At 48.5% G+C, this 20,208-nt stretch overlaps 1 protein-coding gene across 1 annotated transcript; it reads right to left on the reverse strand.

The window, feature by feature from the left end:
- Positions 1-903: 903 nt before the first annotated feature.
- On the reverse strand, positions 904-20,208 carry CLIP3 (CAP-Gly domain containing linker protein 3). The gene is made up of 14 exons (XM_087728355.1): positions 20,105-20,208; positions 16,252-16,410; positions 13,834-13,973; positions 13,209-13,302; positions 11,926-12,087; positions 10,774-10,892; positions 8,719-8,955; positions 7,002-7,137; positions 6,555-6,692; positions 5,303-5,437; positions 5,002-5,125; positions 4,591-4,652; positions 2,666-2,738; positions 904-1,172 (listed from the first exon to the last, which is right to left on the reverse strand). The coding sequence occupies exons 2-14, from the start codon at positions 16,385-16,387 to the stop codon at positions 1,118-1,120; spliced, it is 1,611 nt and encodes a 536-aa protein (XP_087584481.1). The 5' UTR covers positions 16,388-16,410; positions 20,105-20,208; the 3' UTR covers positions 904-1,117.

Consider the following 20,208-nt stretch of genomic DNA (forward strand, 5'->3'; position numbering starts at 1 on the left):
TCGCAAAACGGGGAGGGGATTTCAAGCCGCCTTCAAATCCGCCTTGATCAAGAAGAGTTAAGGAGTTAGCAAAATCCGCAGAGGTTTGCTACTCGGCGGAGGAGAAGCGTCCGGCTTCTGAAATGGTTTGGTTGGCGACACACAAGATGCGCAAAGCTTAGGAGGAAGGTATAAGGGAGATGCCGAGGGTTTTCAGGGAGGCCTGCGTTGGCATGGAAGAACAAGCCACGATTCTGGAGGGAATCTTAGCTTGATGTTCAAAGAAGGCGCGTGTTTGGGACTAGGATCCTAACCGGTCAACCAAACAGAGGGATCCTTGACCACAGCCCCTCCTCAACGGAGCCTTAGTGGTCTACGTCGGACCAAGGCAGTGTTTTTCAAACTTGGCAACGTGGGAAATGTGCACGGACTACAACTCCCAGAATCCCCCCCCCAGCCAGCAGGTTTAGAAGCGAGAGTGCCGGTTTCCTACGCCCGTCACTCCAAGGGACGGGTGAGTTAAAAACTAAGGGGAGACCGTTGTCCCTCGGCCTGCAGACTCAATTTTAGAATCGTAGAAGCCTAGAGCTGGAAGGGGTCTCAAAGGTCTTCTAGTCCAACCCCTGCCCAAGCCAGGAGGTCTTATTCCACCGCAGACGAAAGGTTGTCCAAGGAAGCCAACTGGATTTGCGAGTTGTGAACGTGGGGTCTTTGCAGTGAAGATCTCCTAGCTGGACTATACATTCCCTGACTGCGGGAAAGCTCAGAGTCGGGCCCCCCAAGCATAACTGAAGGGACGTCCTCCCCCACCCCACCCCTGTACCCCGACCCCCGGTAGAAAAATGACTCTCATGGCCGTTGCCAGATCCTCAGAAGAAGTGCTAGAAGAGACCAGTGGTGCCACAGCTCAGAAAAACGGGGGGGGACAAACGGGAGGAGGGGTTTAGCGTTTCTCACGATCTACTAGGGTGGTCATGTGATCTAGCAAGGCACTGGGTTCACTAGGATGGTGGTGGAGGTGGGGAGCAGGAGAGGAGGTGAGCGACAGATCCGAAGAGCAGTCTTTGATTACGTGGAGAGCGGAGGAAGAGCGGAGGAAGAGCGGAGGAAGAGGAGGGCGCAGGAGGGAGGCGAAACTCTACGGCTGCATTTCCGCACGCAGCATCCACGGGAACCAGCAACAGAAGAGGATCCTGCGGAGGGGAGAAAAAAGGGAAGCGCGGTTGACTTCAAGGGTGGCGGGGAAGAAAGCTGGAAAGAGCCGAGGTGGCGTAGTGGTTAAATGCAGCACTGCAGGCTACTTCAGCTGACTGTTATCTGTAGTTCGGCGGTTCAAATCTCACTGGCTCAAGGTTGACTCAGCCTTCCATCCTTCCGAGGTGGGTGAAATGAGGACCCGGATTGTTGTTGGGGGCAATATGCTGACTCTGTAAACCGCTTAGAGAGGCCTGAAAGCCCTATGAAGCGGTATATAAGTCTAACTGCTATTGCTATTGCTATTGCTATTGCTACTTATATCTATATCTCTATCTTTATCTCTATCTCTATCTATCCATCTCTCTCTCTCTCTCTATACCTATCTCTATCTATCTCTATCTATCTATCTATCTATCTATCTATCTATCTATCTATCTATCTATCTATCTATCATCTATCTATCTATCTATCTATCATCTATCTATCTATCTATCTATCTATCTATCTATCTATCTATCTATCTATCTATCATCTATCTATCATCTATCTATCTATCTATCATCTATCTATCTATCTATCTATCTATCTATCTATCTATCTATCTATCTATCTATCTATCTATCTATCTATCTATCTATCTATCTATCTATCTATCTATCTACACACATACACATATATATATCTTAAAAAGAGCCGAGGTGGCGCAGTGGTTAGGGTGCAGTACTGCAGGCCACTTCAGCTGACTGTTATCTGCAGTTCAGCGGTTCAAATCTCACCGGCTCAAGGTTGACTCAGCCTTCCATCCTTCCGAGGTGGGTAAAATGAGGACCCGGATTGTTGTTGGGGGCGATATGCCGGCTCTGTAAACCGCTTAGAGAGGGCTGAAAGCCCTATGAAGCGGTATATAAGTCTAACTGCTATTGCTATCTATCTATCTATCTATCTATCTATCTATCTATCTATCTATCTATCTATCTATCTATCTATCTATCTTTCTATCTATCTATCTTTCTATCTATCTATCTATCTATCTATCTATCTATCTATCTATCTATCTATCATCTATCATCTATCTATCTATCTATCATCTATCTATCTATCTATCTATCTATCTATCTATCTATCTATCTATCTATCTATCTATCTATCTATCTATCTATCTATCTATCATCTATCTATGTGAAATGAGGACCCAGATTGTGGGGGCGATATGCTGACTCTGTAAACCGCTTAGAGAGGGCTGAAAGCCCTATGAAGTTGTATATAAGTCTAACTGCTATTGCTATTCTTCTTTCAGGGCTCTGGGATCATATTTTCCAACCCTCCCCACAGCTATTTGCAAGAGGCATGGATTTACAACCATGGCTCTCTAACTTGGGCCCCTTTTAAGATGGGTGGACTTCAACTCCCAGAATTCCCCCAGCCAGCAAAGCTACGGTTGGGGATTCCGGGCGGCTTCGGAGAACGGCCCGATCCTAGTCGCTCTTACCTAGAGATGGAATTTTCCGATGTGATGTCTTTTGGAGATCTGACTGTAGTAAAATTGCGCTTTGGCTGTGAAACTACAAGAGAGGAAAAAAAATATTTATTCGTTTGTTTATTGATTAATAACATTTATAGGCCGCCCAATCCTGAAGGACTCCGGGCGGCTTACAGAAAGAAAGAGGAAAAGAAATAATAAAAAAATAAAAGGAACGACAGGTTTAAAATCACAACATGCGTTCGATCTGGACCTCAACATGTCATTATTATTGTTATTATTTTTAAAAACTGAGAGAGGAATCAGTTGGGGAAAAAAACCCTCGGCTCCTGGATCTTTGCTCCTGCAAGGAGAAGACGTTTAGGGCTGCACAATTTGGACTTTGCAATATTTGAAATGTGTTTTTTTTTTTGTAGTACCGTTGTACCGGCTAACTGACAATGGGTTTTCTCGTCTTTGAAACATTTACCGAGAGTACACCGAATGCTTTTCTACCATTCCTGGTTACTAAAAAGGGAGGGTTTTCTTGAAGGTTAAGGCTTAGGGCAAATTACTAACAATAAATTTGAAAAAAAGGGCAGATTCAAAGTACAAGAAAGCCCATGTTAGTTAGCCCGTGCTATAGGACGGGCTATTTCTAAGTATATTTACCCATGTAGTATGGCTGTATTAATTTTATCCTTCTCGTCTGCTCCACCACCTTCTCTTATTGATATCATTCTTATGATTATTGTTATTTCAATATATGATGGAAATTACTTCGTTGTTTTGCATATCTGCTGAGTGCTTGGCCAAATGAAGTATTTTATTCTTTAGAGCAGTGTTTCTCAACCTTGGCAACTTGAAGATGTCCGGACTTCAACTCCCAGAATTCCCCAGCCAGCATTCGCTGGCTGGGGAATTCTGGGAGTTGAAGTCCGGACATCTTCAAGTTGCCAGGGTTGAGAAACACTGTCCTAACCACTGCTGGGGAATTCTGGGAGTTGAAGTCCGGACATCTTCAAGTTGCCAAGGTTGAGAAACACTGCTTTAGAGCAATGATCTCCAATCTTGGCAACTTTAAGACTTGTGGACTTCAACTCCCAGAGTTCCTCAGCCAGCGAATGCTGGCTGGGGAATTCTGGGAGTTGAAGTCCGGACATCTTCAAGTTGCCAAGGTTGAGAAACACTGCTCTAAAGAATAAAAGTTCAAAAGCTTTGCTGGCTGAGGAACTCTGGGAGTTGAAGTCCACAGGTCTTAAAGTTGCCAATAGCAATAGCAATAGCAGTAGACTTATATACCGCTTCATAGGCCTTTCAGGCCTCTCTAAGCGGTTTACAGAGAGTCAGCATATTGCCCCCAACAATCTGGGTCCTCATTTTACCCACCTCGGAAGGATGGAAGGCTGAGTCAACCCTGAGCCGGTGAGATTTGAACCGCTGACCTGCTGATCTAGCAGTAGCCTGCAGTGCTGCATTTTAACCACTGCGCCACCTTGGCTCATAAACACTGAGGGAGTGTTGCCAAGGTTGGAGACCACTGCTTTTAGAGAGTCGAGGTGGCCCAGTGGTTAGAGTGCAGTACCGCAGGCTACTTCAGTTCAAATCCCACCAGCTCAAGGTTGACTCAGCCTTCCGTCCTTCCAAGGTGGGTAAAACAAGGACCCAGATGGTTGGGGGGGGGGCAAGAGGCTGACTCTGTAAACCGCTTAGACAGGGCTGGAAAAGAACTCTGAAGCGCTATATAAGTCTAAATGCAATTGCTACTGCTACTCTGTATCGCACGTACTACAAAGTCCATACTGTACAGCCTTTGTGTAGAAATCAGCAGAGGCCTGCCGGAAATCCAGCTGTGTGGGTTCCCAGCAAATTCCCCCAATGTCGCTTTCCCACAACACTTCCGTTCCCCCCCCCCAAAAAAAAATAGTGTCGAGTGAAATCCGGGGTATACCTACTGGTGACTTGATGGACCTTTTTCCCGGAAGAGCCATCTTGGGGGTCTTTCGGACCGCCGATTCTGGAAGAGACGGAATTGCCATTCATTTAAGAACAAAATTGGGAGTCCTTGGCTTACAATGCATTCAGTTAGTGACCGTTTGAAGTGACAATGGCGCTGGAAAACAAGGGACTGATGGCCGTTTTTCACGCTTATGATGGGGTCGCACCATCTCCACGGTCACGTGGCTGGCTGGGGGGGTTCTGGGAGTTGAAGTCCATGGGTCTTCAAGGTGGCCAAGGTTGGACACCCCCCCCTTCTGGGCGTAGAGCCGGGGGTTGGACTAGAAGACCAAGCTCCCCTTCCAGCCCTACCCAGGATTCCATGAGGCCCAAGTCTCACTTCCCAGGCATCCAAACTGCCAGCCTACCTCTGGACCCTGGACGGAGGGGCAAAGACGCCGTGCTTCGGGGTGCAGGTGAAGTAGCGAACCCCAAAAACAGAGCCATCGTGTTTCCCCGTCGGTTTGTCGAGCTCGATTCCGAACCAGAAGCCTAGAAGGAGGCAGACGGAGGATAGAGAGCGGGGTAAACATTTGCACTACTTGTGATTTATGTCGTACCTTCCGTGCGGTCCTAACGAGGGGCACAAAAAGTTGAGGTCCGCTATCTCAGCCACCTCACCCCCTCCGCCAGGGTCTCCCCATCCAACCTCCACCCCGCCTGCCTCACCTGGAGCAAAATCGGTCTTCCCATAGAAACGAATGACCCCTTGCTTCTGTCCTGCCACCAGGACCTGGTCCCCAATGTCGATCTTCAATCCTTCGCGGTCCAGGCTGCCGACGGATAAGGATTTTTTCCTGAGAGCTAAGGGAAGAAAGGAGGAGATATTTTGCGTGACCCTCCTGTAGCAGCCCAGGGGTTTGGGGTCCTTGGTGCTCTCTGAGCTTGGGGGGCGGGGGCTTTGCTTGCAGATGTTTCATTACCCAACTAGGTAGAGCCGAGGTGGCGCAGTGGTTAAAATGCAGCACTGCAGGCTACTTCAGCTGACTGCGGTTCAGCAGTTCGGCTGTTCAAATCTCACCGGCTCAGGGTTGACTCAGCCTTCCATCCTTCCGAGGTGGGTAAAATGAGGACCCGGATTGTTGTTGGGGGCAATATGCTGACTCTGTAAACCGCTTAGAGAGGGCTGAAAGCCCTAGGAAGCGGTATATAAGTCTAACTGCTATTGCTATTGCTATAAGACCATTGGTGCTAGAAGGGAAGGAGTTTGCAGAGTGGAATAAAAGAGGAGGAGGAGGAGGAGGAGGAGGAGGAGGAGGAGGAGGAGGAGGAGGAGGAGGAGGAGGAGGAGGAGGAGGAGGAGGAGCGGTGTGGGGTCCCTAGTGCTCTCTGAAGCTGGCTGTTCCCTTGCAGACATTCCATTGCCCAACTAGGTAACTTCATCAGAGTAAGGGAGGATGGCGTTTGTATCCTGTTTATATAGTTGCCTTCTTTGCCAGTGTTACTGGGTGTTGTTTTCTCCTTGATTGTTTGTCTGGTATTAATCCCTGCTTATCTAAGTGCTGACTGCTGGAGGGGATGGGTTCCCCCACATTCACCAGCACTGATGATGTTACTAGTTGGGTCATGAAACGCCTGCAAGGAAGCACAGAGAGCACCCCGGGACCCCAAAATTCAACCTATATGTCCAGTGCTGGTGCTTCTCCTCCTCTGCCAACCCTCTTTCATAGCCCCTCCCCACCTGTTTGTGCTCTTATGTACCCCTTTGCTCTCCCCCAAAGAGGGAAGAAATGGCTCTTCTCCTTAATATTCTCCTTCTCCTCCTCCTTCCGCCTGCCGTGGGCCGCCCCCTCCAACACCGATTCCCCAAGACCTGAGCAGTTGAGTCAAATCGGAGCGAAGAAGCCATTCTCCGGGCTCTGCCAGCTGCCAGGGGGAAAGTGGGGTGGGGGGCTTCTGCAGCCCCCTCTCAAAAAAGCACCTTTCCGGTCCTTGTCCTTCTCCTTGCGCCCTTTGGCTGTCATGCGGGAAAAATCCATGCGGGGGGTCCGTGGGGTGGAGGTGACCGACGGGGTTTGGTCAGCTGCTTTGGAGATCTTGGACACTGAAGCAAACAGCCCTGGGAAGGGAAGAGAGGTTTAGGTTCAGGTTTATTAGACTTATATGCCGCCCTTCTCCCAAGGACTCAGGGCGGCGTACAACATTAAAAGAAACACGTAATACAAAGGTTAAAAAAAAAATTAAATAGAATATCCCAAACCCCATTAAAATTGACAAAAGAAGAGAAGAAAAACGAGAGGCCCAGATTAATAACCCTGGCAATAATTCCACCACGGACAACTTTCTCCTTCTCTGACATTTGACATAATCCGAATTTGACAGAATTAATTCTTTGTCGGTTGTGCGCCCAGCCCTGATTAATACTCACCATGCTTTGGTGGGCAAATGAAGTAGCGGATGCCACCCACGCTGCCATCGTTCTTGCCGTCAGGCTTGTCCAGCTCTACGCCGACCCACTGGCCGCTGGCAAACTCGGTCGTGCCACAGAAACGCAAGGTGCCCACCTGTAGGGGGCACAAGATTAAGATTTAAGATTTAGTTTATTTGCATGCCGCCCTTCTCCGGGAGGGACTCAGGGTGGCGAACAACTCAAAGGGGGGAAAAGGGGAATATAAAACACAATACACGTGATTAAAATAAACAAGAATCACACAGCCATACAAGTCGAGAGGGGAGGGGAACTCATCAACCCCAGGCCTGCCGGCACAGCCAGGTTTTAACGGCTTTCCGGAAGGCCTGGAGAGAGGTGAGGGTCCGAATCTCCGCGGGGAGTTCGTTCCAAAGGGCCGGAGCTGCCACAGAGAAGGCCCTCCCCCGGGTAGTAGCCAGGTGGCATTGGCTGGTGGACGGAACCCGGAGGAGGCATGACAGGATCGACGGCGCTCGGAGAACGGAAAATTACCCGTGCTTCACCTCTCTGGATACAGATGTAATCTGAGCTGGGAATCTAATGGGAGACTTTAGGGACCCTTCTGAGACCTAATTCAACAAGGGTGATCCAGCTGGGGAAGCAGCGGCCTGCAGAGGTAGCTAACTGGCGCAGGTGGATGTTCGGATGGCAGTGTAATGTGTAGTCCCTCCCCAAGAGCTATACAGGTTGCAAACAATCTTGGATAGATGATCTAGGACAGTGTTTCTCAACCTTGGCAACTTGAAGATGTCCGGACTTCAACTCCCAGAATTCCCCAGCCAGCAAATGCTGGCTGGGGAATTCTGGGAGTTGAAGTCCGGACATCTTCAAGTTGCCAAGGTTGAGAAACACTGATCTAGGAGCACTTCCCATATTAAGTCCCTATGCAGTTTCCCAAATTTTCATGGGTGCTGCAGAAGTGGTGGTGCATTTGGTCTGCGTACAGGTGTCCCTCCCTCCCTCCCTTCCTTCCTTCCCACCAAATCTAATCTCGGGACCTGTGGGTTATCTTTGGCTACACATTTGTAGATTAACGCAGACTTAGCCTTGAGAAAGGTAAACAGGAGCTCTTAACCGAAAATATAATTCTGTGCCAGGACAGCGGGAAAAAGTGAGGAAGAAACTCAAGACAGTCCTGCCTTGATTCTCTTCGGTATAAGAGAGGACGGAGGGAAAAATGTGGCCGGCTTTCAGGATTCTGTAACCATACCCTACGACAGCGTTTCTCAACCTTGGCCACTTGAAGATGTCCGGACTTCAACTCCCAGAATTCCCCAGCAGTGGTTAGGACAGTGTTTCTCAACCTTGGCAACTTGAAGATGTCCGGACTTCAACTCCCAGAATTCCCCAGCAGTGGTTAGGACAGTGTTTCTCAACCTTGGCAACTTGAAGATGTCCGGACTTCAACTCCCAGAATCCCCCAGCCAGCATTCGCTGGCTGGGGAATTCTGGGAGTTGAAGTCCGGACATCTTCAAGTTGCCAAGGTTGAGAAACACTGCCCTACAACAACAAGAATGCAATTCTTGCAGATTCTCTCGAGGGGCTGAGAGCCTCCGCGATGGAGTTTGCTATCCTTAGGCGGGAACAGATGGAAAAAGCAGGCCGTTCCAATGAGCCCGAAAGAGATCAGGGGGCAAACCTCTCCCCCCCCCAGTTCACCTGTATCTTCCTTACCTTCTGCCCGTCCACCAGAACGCGGTCGCCCAGCTTCAGGCCGAGAGAGAGAAGCATGAGATTCCCGGGAATGTTGTCGTAGTTAGGAAGGGTGACCTTGGGCAGGCTGCAACTCAAAGGCACGGCGTCCAACAGCAGCTGCTTCAGCTCCTTGGCGATCATGGCGGCCTCGGCCTTGTCCAGCGTCATGTCCATGGGGTCTGGCACGACGTCAGCCGGGACCTGGCCTTTGCTGTTCTGTTGAGAGAAAGAGAGATTGGGGGGGGGGGACAATGGAGATTTTTCCCATCCGAGGACAATGCAGAGCTGAGGTGGCGCAGTGGTTAGGGGTGCAGTACTGCAGGCCACTTCAGCTGACTGTTATCTGCAGTTCGGCTGTTCAAATCTCACCGGCTCAAGGTTGACTCAGCCTTCCATCCTTCCGAGGTGGGTGAAATGAGGACCCGGATTGTTGTTGGGGGCAATATGCTGACTCTGTAAACCGCTTAGAGAGGGCTGAAAGCCCTATGAAGCGGCATATAAGTCTAACTGCTATTGGTATTTTCGCCAACCGCATCGAAGGCCCTCTTTGTAAGGCTGAGGGGGGGGGTGTCTCACCAGACCCCTTTCTCATTGCATGGGCCTTACTGAAACACCAAGGAAAGTTGGGTGCTTCGAATGAAGAATAACAGAGTCAGAAGGCAACTTAGAGGTCATCTAGCGGGAGGTCCTACACCAATTCAGACAAATGGCTGTCCAATCTCTTCTTAAAAAGCCTCCAGTGACAACTTCTGGAGGCCAGAAGTTCCACGGGTTAATTGTCCTCGCTGTCCTTAGTTCTAGGTTGCTTCTCTCCTTGGTTAGTTTCCACCCATTGCTTCTTGTCCTGCCTTCAGGGGCCTTGGAGAATAGTTTGACTCCCTCTTCTTTGTGGCAGCCCCTGAGATATTGGAAGACTGCTATCATGTCTCCCCTAGTCCTTCTTTTCATTAAACTGGACATATCCCCAGTTCCTGCAACCGTCCCTCATATGTTTTAGCCTCCAGTCCCCTCATCCTCTTTGTTGCTCTTTTCCACACTCTTTCCAAGGTCTCAGCATTTTCTCTGTATTGTGGTGACAACCGTTTTTCTGCCTGCTAATGTCACATACAGCAGCATCGCCTGGAGATGCTGTCCTACACCAAGTCTCCTGATTAACAGGCTGGGCTATTTATATGGCATCTTCAAAATCTAATTTTTGCATCTGGTTTGACACGTTTTTTGTACGTGAGCATCATTCTGGCAACCGTCTAGAGGGGTTAGTCAAAAGTCCCCCATGTGCTTTATAAAGCGAACGGATCGCAATTAAGAGAAGATCTAATTGCACTGAATAACAACAGCAACACTTCCGAATACAGACCGGATCATCATTTGGAACACAACATGCCAAATATCACAGTTGTAGAAAAAAACCGAAACGTACAGTTTATTGATATCTCTGTACTAGGAGACGCCAGAGTCTGGGGAACAAAATAATGAAATATTGCGACCTGGCCATCAAAACAACACAATTATGGGTGAAACACGTGGCAGTGATGCCCACTGTCATCGGGGCACTTGGCACCCTGCGCAAGAATTTTATAAAACGTGTAAAGAAATCGCAGCTTCCTGCAATAACACCAGCGGAACTGCAAAAGATTGTGCTAACTCGGAACATCATATATCTTAAGAAGGTCCTTGGTTGATACCTAGGATGCTGGCAGCAACTCCTATCAACCATTAGCACCAGTCAATGGTATTTGTGATGCATTTCTGAATGTTCAGTTGACTTGACTTTCAGGTTTAATGAATAAAAGTTTAGGATAATAAAAGAGAATATTTTGAAGGCATTGGATCCATGTTTCTGAGAATGTGGGCCTAACCCAAGTTTGTCCAAACTTGGGAACTTTAAGACGTGTGGACGTCAACTCCCAGAATTCCCCAGCCAGTCGGCTGGGGAATTCTGGGAGTTGAAGTCCACACGTCTTAAAGTTCCCAAGTTTGGATACCCCTGTTCTAACCCTTATTCTCAGTCTGTGCCGCCATTTTTTTCCTCACCCTGACAGCGGGGTTCGCCCCATGTTCCAGAAGACACTTCACGGCCCCCAAACAGAGATTCGAAGCAGCGATGTGTAAGGCTGTTCCGTGGTTGAAATCATTGCACGTCGAGTTGAGAACTTCAGGGGGGAAAAAAAAACAAGACAGACTCAGTCGAGATTCTGAATAATTTTAGGCTGCATTTGCAAAATATTCGGCTCTGTATAGTCCCTGGCCTTGGAGCTCTTCAGCAGATACAAGCAACCATTGCTAGTATGCTAGGGAACTTTAAATCGTGTGGACTTCAACTCCCAGAATCCCCCCAGTTAACAGGCTACAGAATTTTAAGACAGGTGGACTTCAACTCCCAGGATTCCCCAGTCAGCCATGCTTGGTAACTTGAAGATGTGAGGACTTCAGCTCCCAGGATTCCCTAACCAGCTTGCTATTCTGTTTGAAGAGGAGTGGAACCTCCAGCCTCCTGTTGGGCTGGGGAATTCTGGGAGTTGAAGTCCATCCATCTTGGTCGAACAACTCTGGCTTAGAAGGAAAGCCGAGAGGGAGAGCAGTGCCACGGATCTCCCAATGTGCTGTTGCCACTAGCACAAATTGGTGTGCTCTGGTTTCCGCGATGACTCCCAGAGAACGTGGCTGGCTCTCCACATTTGACCAACATTTCAGCCTCTCTGCTGTATGCGCCACACCAACACTTCAAAATCCCCCAACCCTTTTGCCATTTCTTGCATTTCAGGAGGAAAACTCGACAGTATCTACTGAGTCTCAAAGGCCGCAGAGATTAGCAGAGAGTCCCTTCCCTCTGACATGGAAGGTTTCCACGGAGTGGAGGGATCTCAGGAGAGGAGCCGCTGGTTACCGGGAACACTTTCCCACAGGTTAGCAACCAGGAATCAGAATTCCCCAGCCTGCAAGCTAGTGAATTTTCAGCCATGAGGATTTCAACTCCCAGAATTCCCCAGCCGGCGTGCTATTGTACTTGAGGAAGGTTGGGGAATTCTGGGAGTTGAAGTCTACCCCTCTTCAAATCCCCAAGGTTGCCATATACCGTCCTAAGCCACTAATTGGCTGACTTAAAAATGGCGATTGAAGCAAGCTTCCGTGAAAATGTGCCAGCTCCTTTTGGCGACGTGTCCCACCTCCTTCATGCAAACAGACCTTTCGGCTTGGAGGCCTTGAGGAGGATCCGGATGAGTTCGGGGACGTCAAAGTAAGCTGCGTAATGGAGAGCATTCATGTTGGTCCAGCGGCTGCGCAGCGTCACGTCTGCCTCCAGAGCCAGCAGCTGGTTAGAGAGACGCACGGCGGCGGCGGGATCACCTGGGAGGAGGAAAAGCACAGGTGAGCTCCCTCAAAAGCCTCCCCAGAGGAAACTGACCCCATAGGTCACCTGTAGGTGAGATGGGCGGGGAGGGCAATAAAATAAAATAAAATAAAATGATAAAATAAAATAAAATGATAAAATAAAATAAAATGATAAAATAAAATAAAATGATAAAATAAAATAAAATGATAAAATAAAATAAAATGATAAAATAAAATAAAATGATAAAATAAAATAAAATGATAAAATAAAATAAAATGATAAAATGATAAAATGATAAAATGATAAAATGATAAAATAATAAAATAATAAAATAATAAAATAATAATAAAATAATAATAAAATAATAATAAAATAATAAAATAATAATAATAAAATAATAAAATAATATAAAATAAAGAATAAAGAATAAAGAATACAGAATAAAGAAGAATGAAGAATGAAGAATGAAGAATAAAGAAGAATAAAGAATAAAGAATAAAGAATAAAGAAGAATAAAGAATAAAGAATAAAGAATAAAGAATAAAGAATAAAGAATAAAGAATAAAGAAGAATAAAGAATAAAGAATAAAGAATAAAGAATAAAGAATGAAGAATAAAGAATAAAGAAGAATAAAGAATAAAGAATAAAGAAGAATAAAGAATAAAGAATAAAGAATGAAGAATAAAGAATAAAGAAGAATAAAGAATAAAGAATAAAGAATAAAGAATAAAGAATAAAGAATAAAGACTAAAATAAAATAAAAAATAAAACAAAAAATAATATAGTAAAATTAAGTGAAAATGAAGTAAAACATGAAATCAAAAATGAAAAGTGATATATTCTAATCAAGGACAGCTTTCTGAAATAAAGGACACAAGATCACTGTAATCTAAATTTCCTTTCTTATAAAAGGAGAGGTTTGTCAAGAATGGCCTCAGGAAATGTGTGTTTTGGGTAACTCAGCACAAGTCTAAGCTTAGTGCATCTAAAAGCCACCTTTTTTATCATCTTTAGAAATATGCATGTTTTCTGATTTCATAGCTTTTAATGTCGTAAAGTCGCCTCGGGGGCAAGATGGCCACCAAATAAATTTAACATGTAAATAAATATGAATTTCAGTATCTTGTGCCTTACCCACACCGTGTGCGCCGGCTTTACATGCGTAATGCAGGAGGGTCATATCTGTCAGCCCATCCCGGTCATCAACGTGGCATCCACGCTTCAGGATCTGAAGTGGACAGAAGAACAAGAAAGAGACTACTGGTAGTCCTCAACTTACAACCACAATGGGACCCAGGATTTTGGTTACTAAGCGAGTCGTCATGATATGGGATCAATTTCATGACCATTTTCATCAAGGAATCATTAAGCGAATTCAACTTTCATGCCTACGGCGGGACTAGAGTGCCCAGTTTCCTGATGAATGGCCCAAAATCACCTAGCCAGCTTTCATGCTGAAGGTGGAACTAGAACTCATTATCTCCTGGTGATTGGCCCAAAATCACCCAGTTGGCTTTCATGCCTAAAGCGGGATTAGAACTCCCAGCCTCCTGGTGATTGGCCCAGAGTCACTCAGCCACCTCCTTTCATGTCTAAGGCAGGACTAGAACTCATTGTCACCTGGTGATGGGCCCAAAGTCACCCAGCTGGCTTTCATGTCGAAGGCGGGACTAGAACTTCCAGTCTCCTGGTTCCTAGCCCGGTGCTTTCACCACTTAACCCACGGCCGTCCTGGGGGATCTGCCCAGCACCTGCTCACCTCGTTGCCGATCATGTCAATTTTGTGCTGAACCTGGGGAACCCACTGGCGGATGATGGCGAACAGCTCCGGGACGGTGGTGATGGGATCGTAGAGGATTTCTTGGCAAGCGGGATCGTTGGGATCAAAGAAAGTGAAAGCTGCAGAGGGGAGGAGGGGAGAGGGAAAGGATGTCACCCCCACCGTTGGTTTCAAAGGCAGGGGCACCAATGGTTAGAGCAGGGGGTCTCCGAGCTTGGGGATTTATGTGCTCTACATGGGGCTACCCTTGAAAAGCGTTCGGAGACTGCAACTAGTCCAGAATGCAGCCATGCGAGCGATATGGGGTGTACCTAGGTACACCCATGTTACACCTATCCTCCGCGAGCTGCACTGGCTACCAATTGGTCTCCGGACGCAATTCAAGGTGTTGGTTATTACCTTTAAAGCCCTACATGGCTTAGGGCCAGCGTACCTGCGAGACCGCCTACTACCACACTCCTCCGGTGAGATCCCACAGGGTGGGCCTCCTTCAGATGCCGTCAGCCAGACAATGTCGGCTGGCGGCTCCCCAGAGGAGAGCCTTCTCTGTGGCTGCCCCGACCCTTTGGAACGAGCTACCCCCAGAAATCCGGACCTCACCCACTCACATGGCCCTCAGAAAAGCTGTGAAAACCTGGCTTTTCCGGCAGGCCTGGGGCTGTTGACCTCATTGTTGACGTCCAGCCCCGATTAGAATGAATGTATTTGTGTCGTTTTAACTTGTCTTATTTTATTTTCACTTTCTTTTATTTTCTTTCTCTCCCCTTCTGTAAGCCGCCCGGAGTCCTTCGGGATTGGGCGGCCTATAAATAAAATCAAACTTACTTAAACTTACAATTTTAAGATGTGTGGACTTCAACTCCCCAGAATTCCCCAGCTGGCCCTGAAACAGACTCTCCCTCAAGACCTAATACAGATACACCTCGGCTTATGACCACAATTGAGAAAGTCACAGGGGAAAAAAATGACTTATGGCCGTTTTTCACACTTAACGACCATTGTAACATCCCTATGGCCACGTGATCAAAATTTGGGCATCCAGCAACTGGAATGCCTTTACAATGGCTGCAGTTGGTCATGGTGGACCTTCCCGGCCAGCTTCTGATGAGCAAAAACAATGGGGAAAAGCTGGACTTGCTTAACGACCAAATGATTCACTTAACAACTGCGGTAAAAAAAAAAGGCCCATAAAATGGGGACAAAACTTGTTTAACCACTTCCTTCCCAAGCGGTGGAAATGTTGGACTCAACTGAGGTCCTTAGCTGAGGACTACCTGTCCCATATTCCCCTCCCGTTCTCATGCAGGACAGCCGTCCCCGTTTCATCCCGGGCTCTGTCCTCTGAACGCATCAACTGGAGTCCCTGAATCAGCTGCCCGTTCCTGAATTCATCACTCGCGTTCCGCCAGCGGCCTCCTCGGCTCATGAGCAGGCAGATTTGAAGCTCGAGGGATCTATTTTGTGTGTGTTTTTAAAAATGTTTTTATTTTGAAGCCCAGCCGTTGCCCAGTGCGCCAAGGGAGACCTGATTCAGCAGCTGACGAATTAAAATCAGCTGGTCGGTTTCGCTCTTTCCGTGAGCAACGCACATGGCTCTGGATGCCAACACGATGTTCAGCCCTGAGCGTCTGTGTGTGTCAGAATGGACTGGGGGGAAAACAGTCATTCGTCGCTTTTTTTCCGGTGCTGTTGTGACTTCGAATGGTCCCAGGGACTCCCTCTAGTCCATGGGGCATCTGACCCACCAATCGCCATCACCATTATCACCTTATCACGGAGGTGTCAAACTCGAGGGTCGGGGCCCCGGATCTCGAAGGACTGGCACATGGTGCATTTGCCGGGCTTCCGAGCTCCATTTTAGCAATAGCAATAGCAGTTAGACTTATATACCGCTTCATAGGGTTTTCAGCCCTCTCTAAGCGGTTTACAGAGAGTCAGCATATTGCCCCCAACAACAATCCGGGTCCTCATTTCACCCACCTCGGAAGGATGGAAGGCTGAGTCAACCCTGAGCCGGTGAGATTTGAACCGCAGAACTGCAGAACTGCAGTCAGCTGAAATAGCCTGCAGTGCTGCATTTAACCACTGCGCCACCTCGGCTTTTTCTCCGGCAGAGGGTTGCAGGAGGCCATGACAGCCTAAACCGGAACTCGGGAGCCCGTTTTTTTCCGGCAGAGCACTCCGGCCACCACAGATTCTCCCGACACAAGTGATGTTGAGCTAGCCATGTCTATCCTGGCTACGCCCAGCCTGCCCCCCCCCCCAAAAGGTTAAACACAACCCTGATGCGGCCCTCAATGAAATTGAGTTTGACACCCCCCCCACCACCGCCGCCTTATCAGGTCAAGTGGGGAGGATGAGGCAGAAGAAGAAGAGGGTGGAAAGGAATGAGCTCACCGTAATCTTTAGGGAGCGGAGCTGGGGCTGAAGGGTGGACGATGGGCTTCTTCCTCCTCTCCAGGGTTGGGTTCTGGAATTCCAGCGCCTGGTGGTCTTCCTCGGAAGGGAGCTCGGCGGAGTCGTCTTTGGTCATGGTGGCGGGAAGCTCTTTTCCCTCTGCAAGGGCCAACAGGAGAGGAGAAATCGGTCAGCCAGGGGATGGCGAAGGAGGTCCGCTCTGGATGAATTTATTTATTTTTGTCCCTCCTTCATTATTTTTATATATAACTCAAGGTGGTGAACAGGCCTAATACTCCTTACTCCATTCCTATTCCCCACATAACAACGACCCTGTGAGGTGGGTTGCGCTGAGAGAAAAGGACTGGCCTAAAGTCACCCAACCAGCTTTCATGCCTAAGGTGGCGTGACCTGACAACAGCGCGCCCGACAAAACCGCGGCGATAAAACCGCGACGTCGACACCGCGCCCACAAAGGCGCGTCGACAAAAGAGCGCTGACAGAAGCGCGATTATGGTTAAGGTAAGGGTAAGGGTTAGGGTTAGGGTTAGGGTTAGGGTTAGAGTGTGCTTCTGTCGGCACACTGTTGTCGGCGCGCTTCTGCGCTCATTCGTTGGCGCGATTTCGAACTCGCAGTTTTTTCCCCAGCGGTTTTGTCGGCGCGCTTTTGTCGAGCGCGCATTTGTCGGTGAACCTAAGGTGGGACTAGAACTCACTGTCTCTTGGCGATTGGCCCTATGCTATCCAGTTGGCTTTCTTCTCTAAAGAAGAACTAGAACTCACAGTCTCCTAGTAACTGGCCCAAAGTCACCCAGTTGTCTTTTGGGCCTAGCACAAGACACGAATTTCCCTTCTCCTGGTGATTGGCCCAAATCATCCAGCCAGCTTTCATGCCTTAGGTGGGACTAGAACTCCCTGTCTCCTGGTGACTGGCCCTAAGCTACGCAGCTGGCCTTCTTATCTAAGGAAGAACTAGAACTCACAGTCTCCTAGTGACTGGGCCAAAGTCACCCGGCTGGCTTTCATGCCTAGCAACAGAACTGGAACTCACCATCTCCTGGTTTCCAGCTGATGCCTTAGCCACTAAATCAAGCTGACGCTCATCCCACCCGCAAGATAAATTTAAGGGTTACAAAAGGAGTAACTCTCCAAAAAACCAGAACATAGAAATATGCAAGAGAATGAGCTCAAGTTTCCCTTGTGGATAACTTTTTGGCCATCCCTGATCGAATTTATTTATTTAATTTATATATTTGTTAAATGAATACGCTGCTCATCTCACTGTCAAGCGACTCTCCGGGCAGCTTACTACATCATAAAAACAGCGATATCAAATATTTATGTATAAAAACAATGAAAAGACGAAAACGCGGAACATGAACAAAAGAACGTGAGAAGCTATAGAAGTCAACTTACTCACGAGCAAGCTTTGCATATCCCCCTTTTTTTAAAATCTGAAATCAAATCACAAAACATTTTTATGCATTGGGTTAAGCCTGCTTAATTACGCTTTATTGACTAAGCCATAATTAGCCCGACTCCTGTAATATAAATTAAGCAGTAAACCAGGGCCAACTTTAAGGCTCGGTTCGCACATGGCACTAAACCAATAGAAAGCAGCCAAAAGAATCTGTCTGAAAGGCTCTCAGTCTTGTTAGGGGGGTGAACTCAATATTCTATTCATTTATCTCAAAATAAGCCCCCCTGAATTTATTATATTACTAGTCAAGTCCACTTTACTACGGTGCCAATTGAATTTAGCATGTGGGGACTTCAACTCCCAGAATTCCCCAGCCTTCATGCTATAGACCTCGGAGATCTGGGGACTTCAACTCCCAGAATTCCCCAGCCTTCATGCTATTGACCTTGGATATCTGGGAACTACAACTCCCAGAATTCCCCAGGCTTCATGCTATTGACCTCGGAGATCTGGGGACTTCAACTCCCAGAATTCCCCAGCCTTCATGCTATTGACCTCAGAGATCTGGGGACTTCAACTCCCAGAATTCCCCAGTCTTCATGCTATTGACCTCGGAGATCTGGGGACTTCAACTCCCAGAATTCCCCCAGCCTTCATGCTATAGGCCTCGGAGATCTGTCAACTCCAACTCCCAGAATTCCTTGGCCATCATTGCTGCCTGGGGAACTCTGGGACTTGAAGTCCACAGGTCTTCAAGTTAGCAAGGTTGAAAAGACACAGCATTGAAAAAGACTGAGAATTGAACACACTAAAAAATCTCTTCCCCCCCCCCCTTCCTTTAACCAACAGCTCCATTCCACTTCAAGAGAGTCGCCCCACTTGTCACCTCTTCACAATCCACACTATCACATTTTGACCCTCCTGGAAATCCCGCTCTCCTCCCGATTCCCAGGCGCACCATCTCCGAAATGGGGGCAGAATCTCGCTGAGCATTAAAGCTCCATAAAGGGACTCTGGGATCCATTTAACGGTGAGCAGATTCCGACAGGGCTGCTATCCCCAGGCTTTCTGCCGTTAAGAAAACCCCACACTCACACACTCCTCCTTCCCGCACAAAACCCACACTCACACACTCTCCCTTCCGAAGAGGAGGTCGTGGATCAATACACAGCCTGGCAAAAGATTGTATGTGTCAAAGCTGGGCTTTCAACAACACAGCCATGGCTTGTGGAGGTGTGGATGTGTGCCGCTGTGATTGTGTGTCTCTGGGTGTCTTCCAGATGGGGAGCTGGCTCTGTTTTGCAGGAGAAGGGGTTCTGCCCAGGGATGCAGGGTTAGGCAACCCCCCCCCCCCAATTCCTGGATCTTTGGGGCACCCGGGGTTTGATTTCAGTGGGTGCATTTGTATTTTTGCAAAGAGATATGCCTCCCCCCCTATTAAAAATAAGAAAGGGGGGAAATAAAATAATAAAATAGCATAAAATAAATAACAAATGCAATAAAAATGAAACAAAATAAAATAATATAATATAAAATAATTCAAATCAGTAAATTGAAATGAAAGAAACAAAACCCTCTTTGGGAACGGAAAAATCCCGGAGAGGGGGGGGGGTTCCCTTTCAAAAATGCCCCCAGCCAGGCGGGCATCACACACACGCCTATTTACATCCTCAATCTGGCACTTTCCAGACCTGCTGGGACTTCGGCTCCCAGAATTCCTAGCAGCTGGGACAATAGCAATACGGGCTGAGGATGATGGGAGAGGTAGTCCTCCGACATGAAGCCCGTCCTGCTCCTTCCAGGGGCTCCCCCTGGCTGAATAAGCCCCTTTTTAACCTGGCGAGCCTTTCTGTCCTTGGCAGAGCGGGAGGGGGGGGGGAAGCACAACGATGCTCCAGCCCCCCAAAGGGGGGGGGCATGTCCCCTAAGAGGCCAAGCCAGAATTCCCAGCACCTGATGGAGGAAGAGGAGGGGGGGAGAATGGTGGACAAGAGGGAAGGGGGAATGAATGGGCAGGAGGGATAACGGGGGGGGTTTAAGCCAGCACAGCATCCTTTCCATCTTGGGATGCAGGAGCGGGGCGAGCAGACCGGAGCATCCCGGTTCAGCGGTCGGGGAAACGGGCTGCGGGGCGCGTCGCAGGTCCAGGTCGGGCTCTGCGGCGGGGAGGAGGCCGAGGCCGTCCGGGGGGAGGGCTGAGTGGGGTCGCAAGCACCGGCAAGGACGGCGGTGTGTGTGGGTGGGGGGGGTAGGACCAGAAGCAAGGATGCTGCGGGATGCCAAGCGCAAGGACGGGGCCCGGAGGAGCATCTCCGCCGCTGGAAGGACGGGAGGATGGAGGGGGGAGGGATGGAGAGGGGTGGGGAGGGTCCCACCAAGCCGGGCATCCTCCGGGAAGGGCTCCCTGGCCGGAATGCAGCGGTGCCCACCTACCGGGGGGCGAAGATGCAGCAGCGGCGGCGGAGAAGCGATCCTCGGCTGGGCTCGGCGGGCGCAGTGCAAATGGAGGAGGAGGAGGAGGAGGAGGAGGAGGAGGG

The sequence above is a fragment of the Thamnophis sirtalis genome, unplaced genomic scaffold (assembly GCF_051295495.1).
Source record: "Thamnophis sirtalis isolate CommonGarterSnake01/CBP01778 unplaced genomic scaffold, rThaSir2_p1.2 scaffold_13, whole genome shotgun sequence".
NCBI classification, from domain to species: Eukaryota; Metazoa; Chordata; class Lepidosauria; order Squamata; family Natricidae; genus Thamnophis; species Thamnophis sirtalis.

Excerpts from the sequence above, each read along its gene's own strand:
- CLIP3 (XM_087728355.1), bottom strand. The coding sequence starts at position 16,387 with ATGACCAAAGACGACTCCGCCGAGCTCCCTTCCGAGGAAGACCACCAG. Across the intron at positions 5,438-6,554 it reads GAAGGACAAGGACCGGAAAG|CTCTCAGGAAAAAATCCTTA; the intron begins GTGCTTTTTTGA and ends TTCTTCCCTTAG. Across the intron at positions 2,739-4,590 it reads AAAGGTCCATCAAGTCACCA|TTTCACAGCCAAAGCGCAAT; the intron begins GTAGGTATACCC and ends CCTCTCTTGTAG.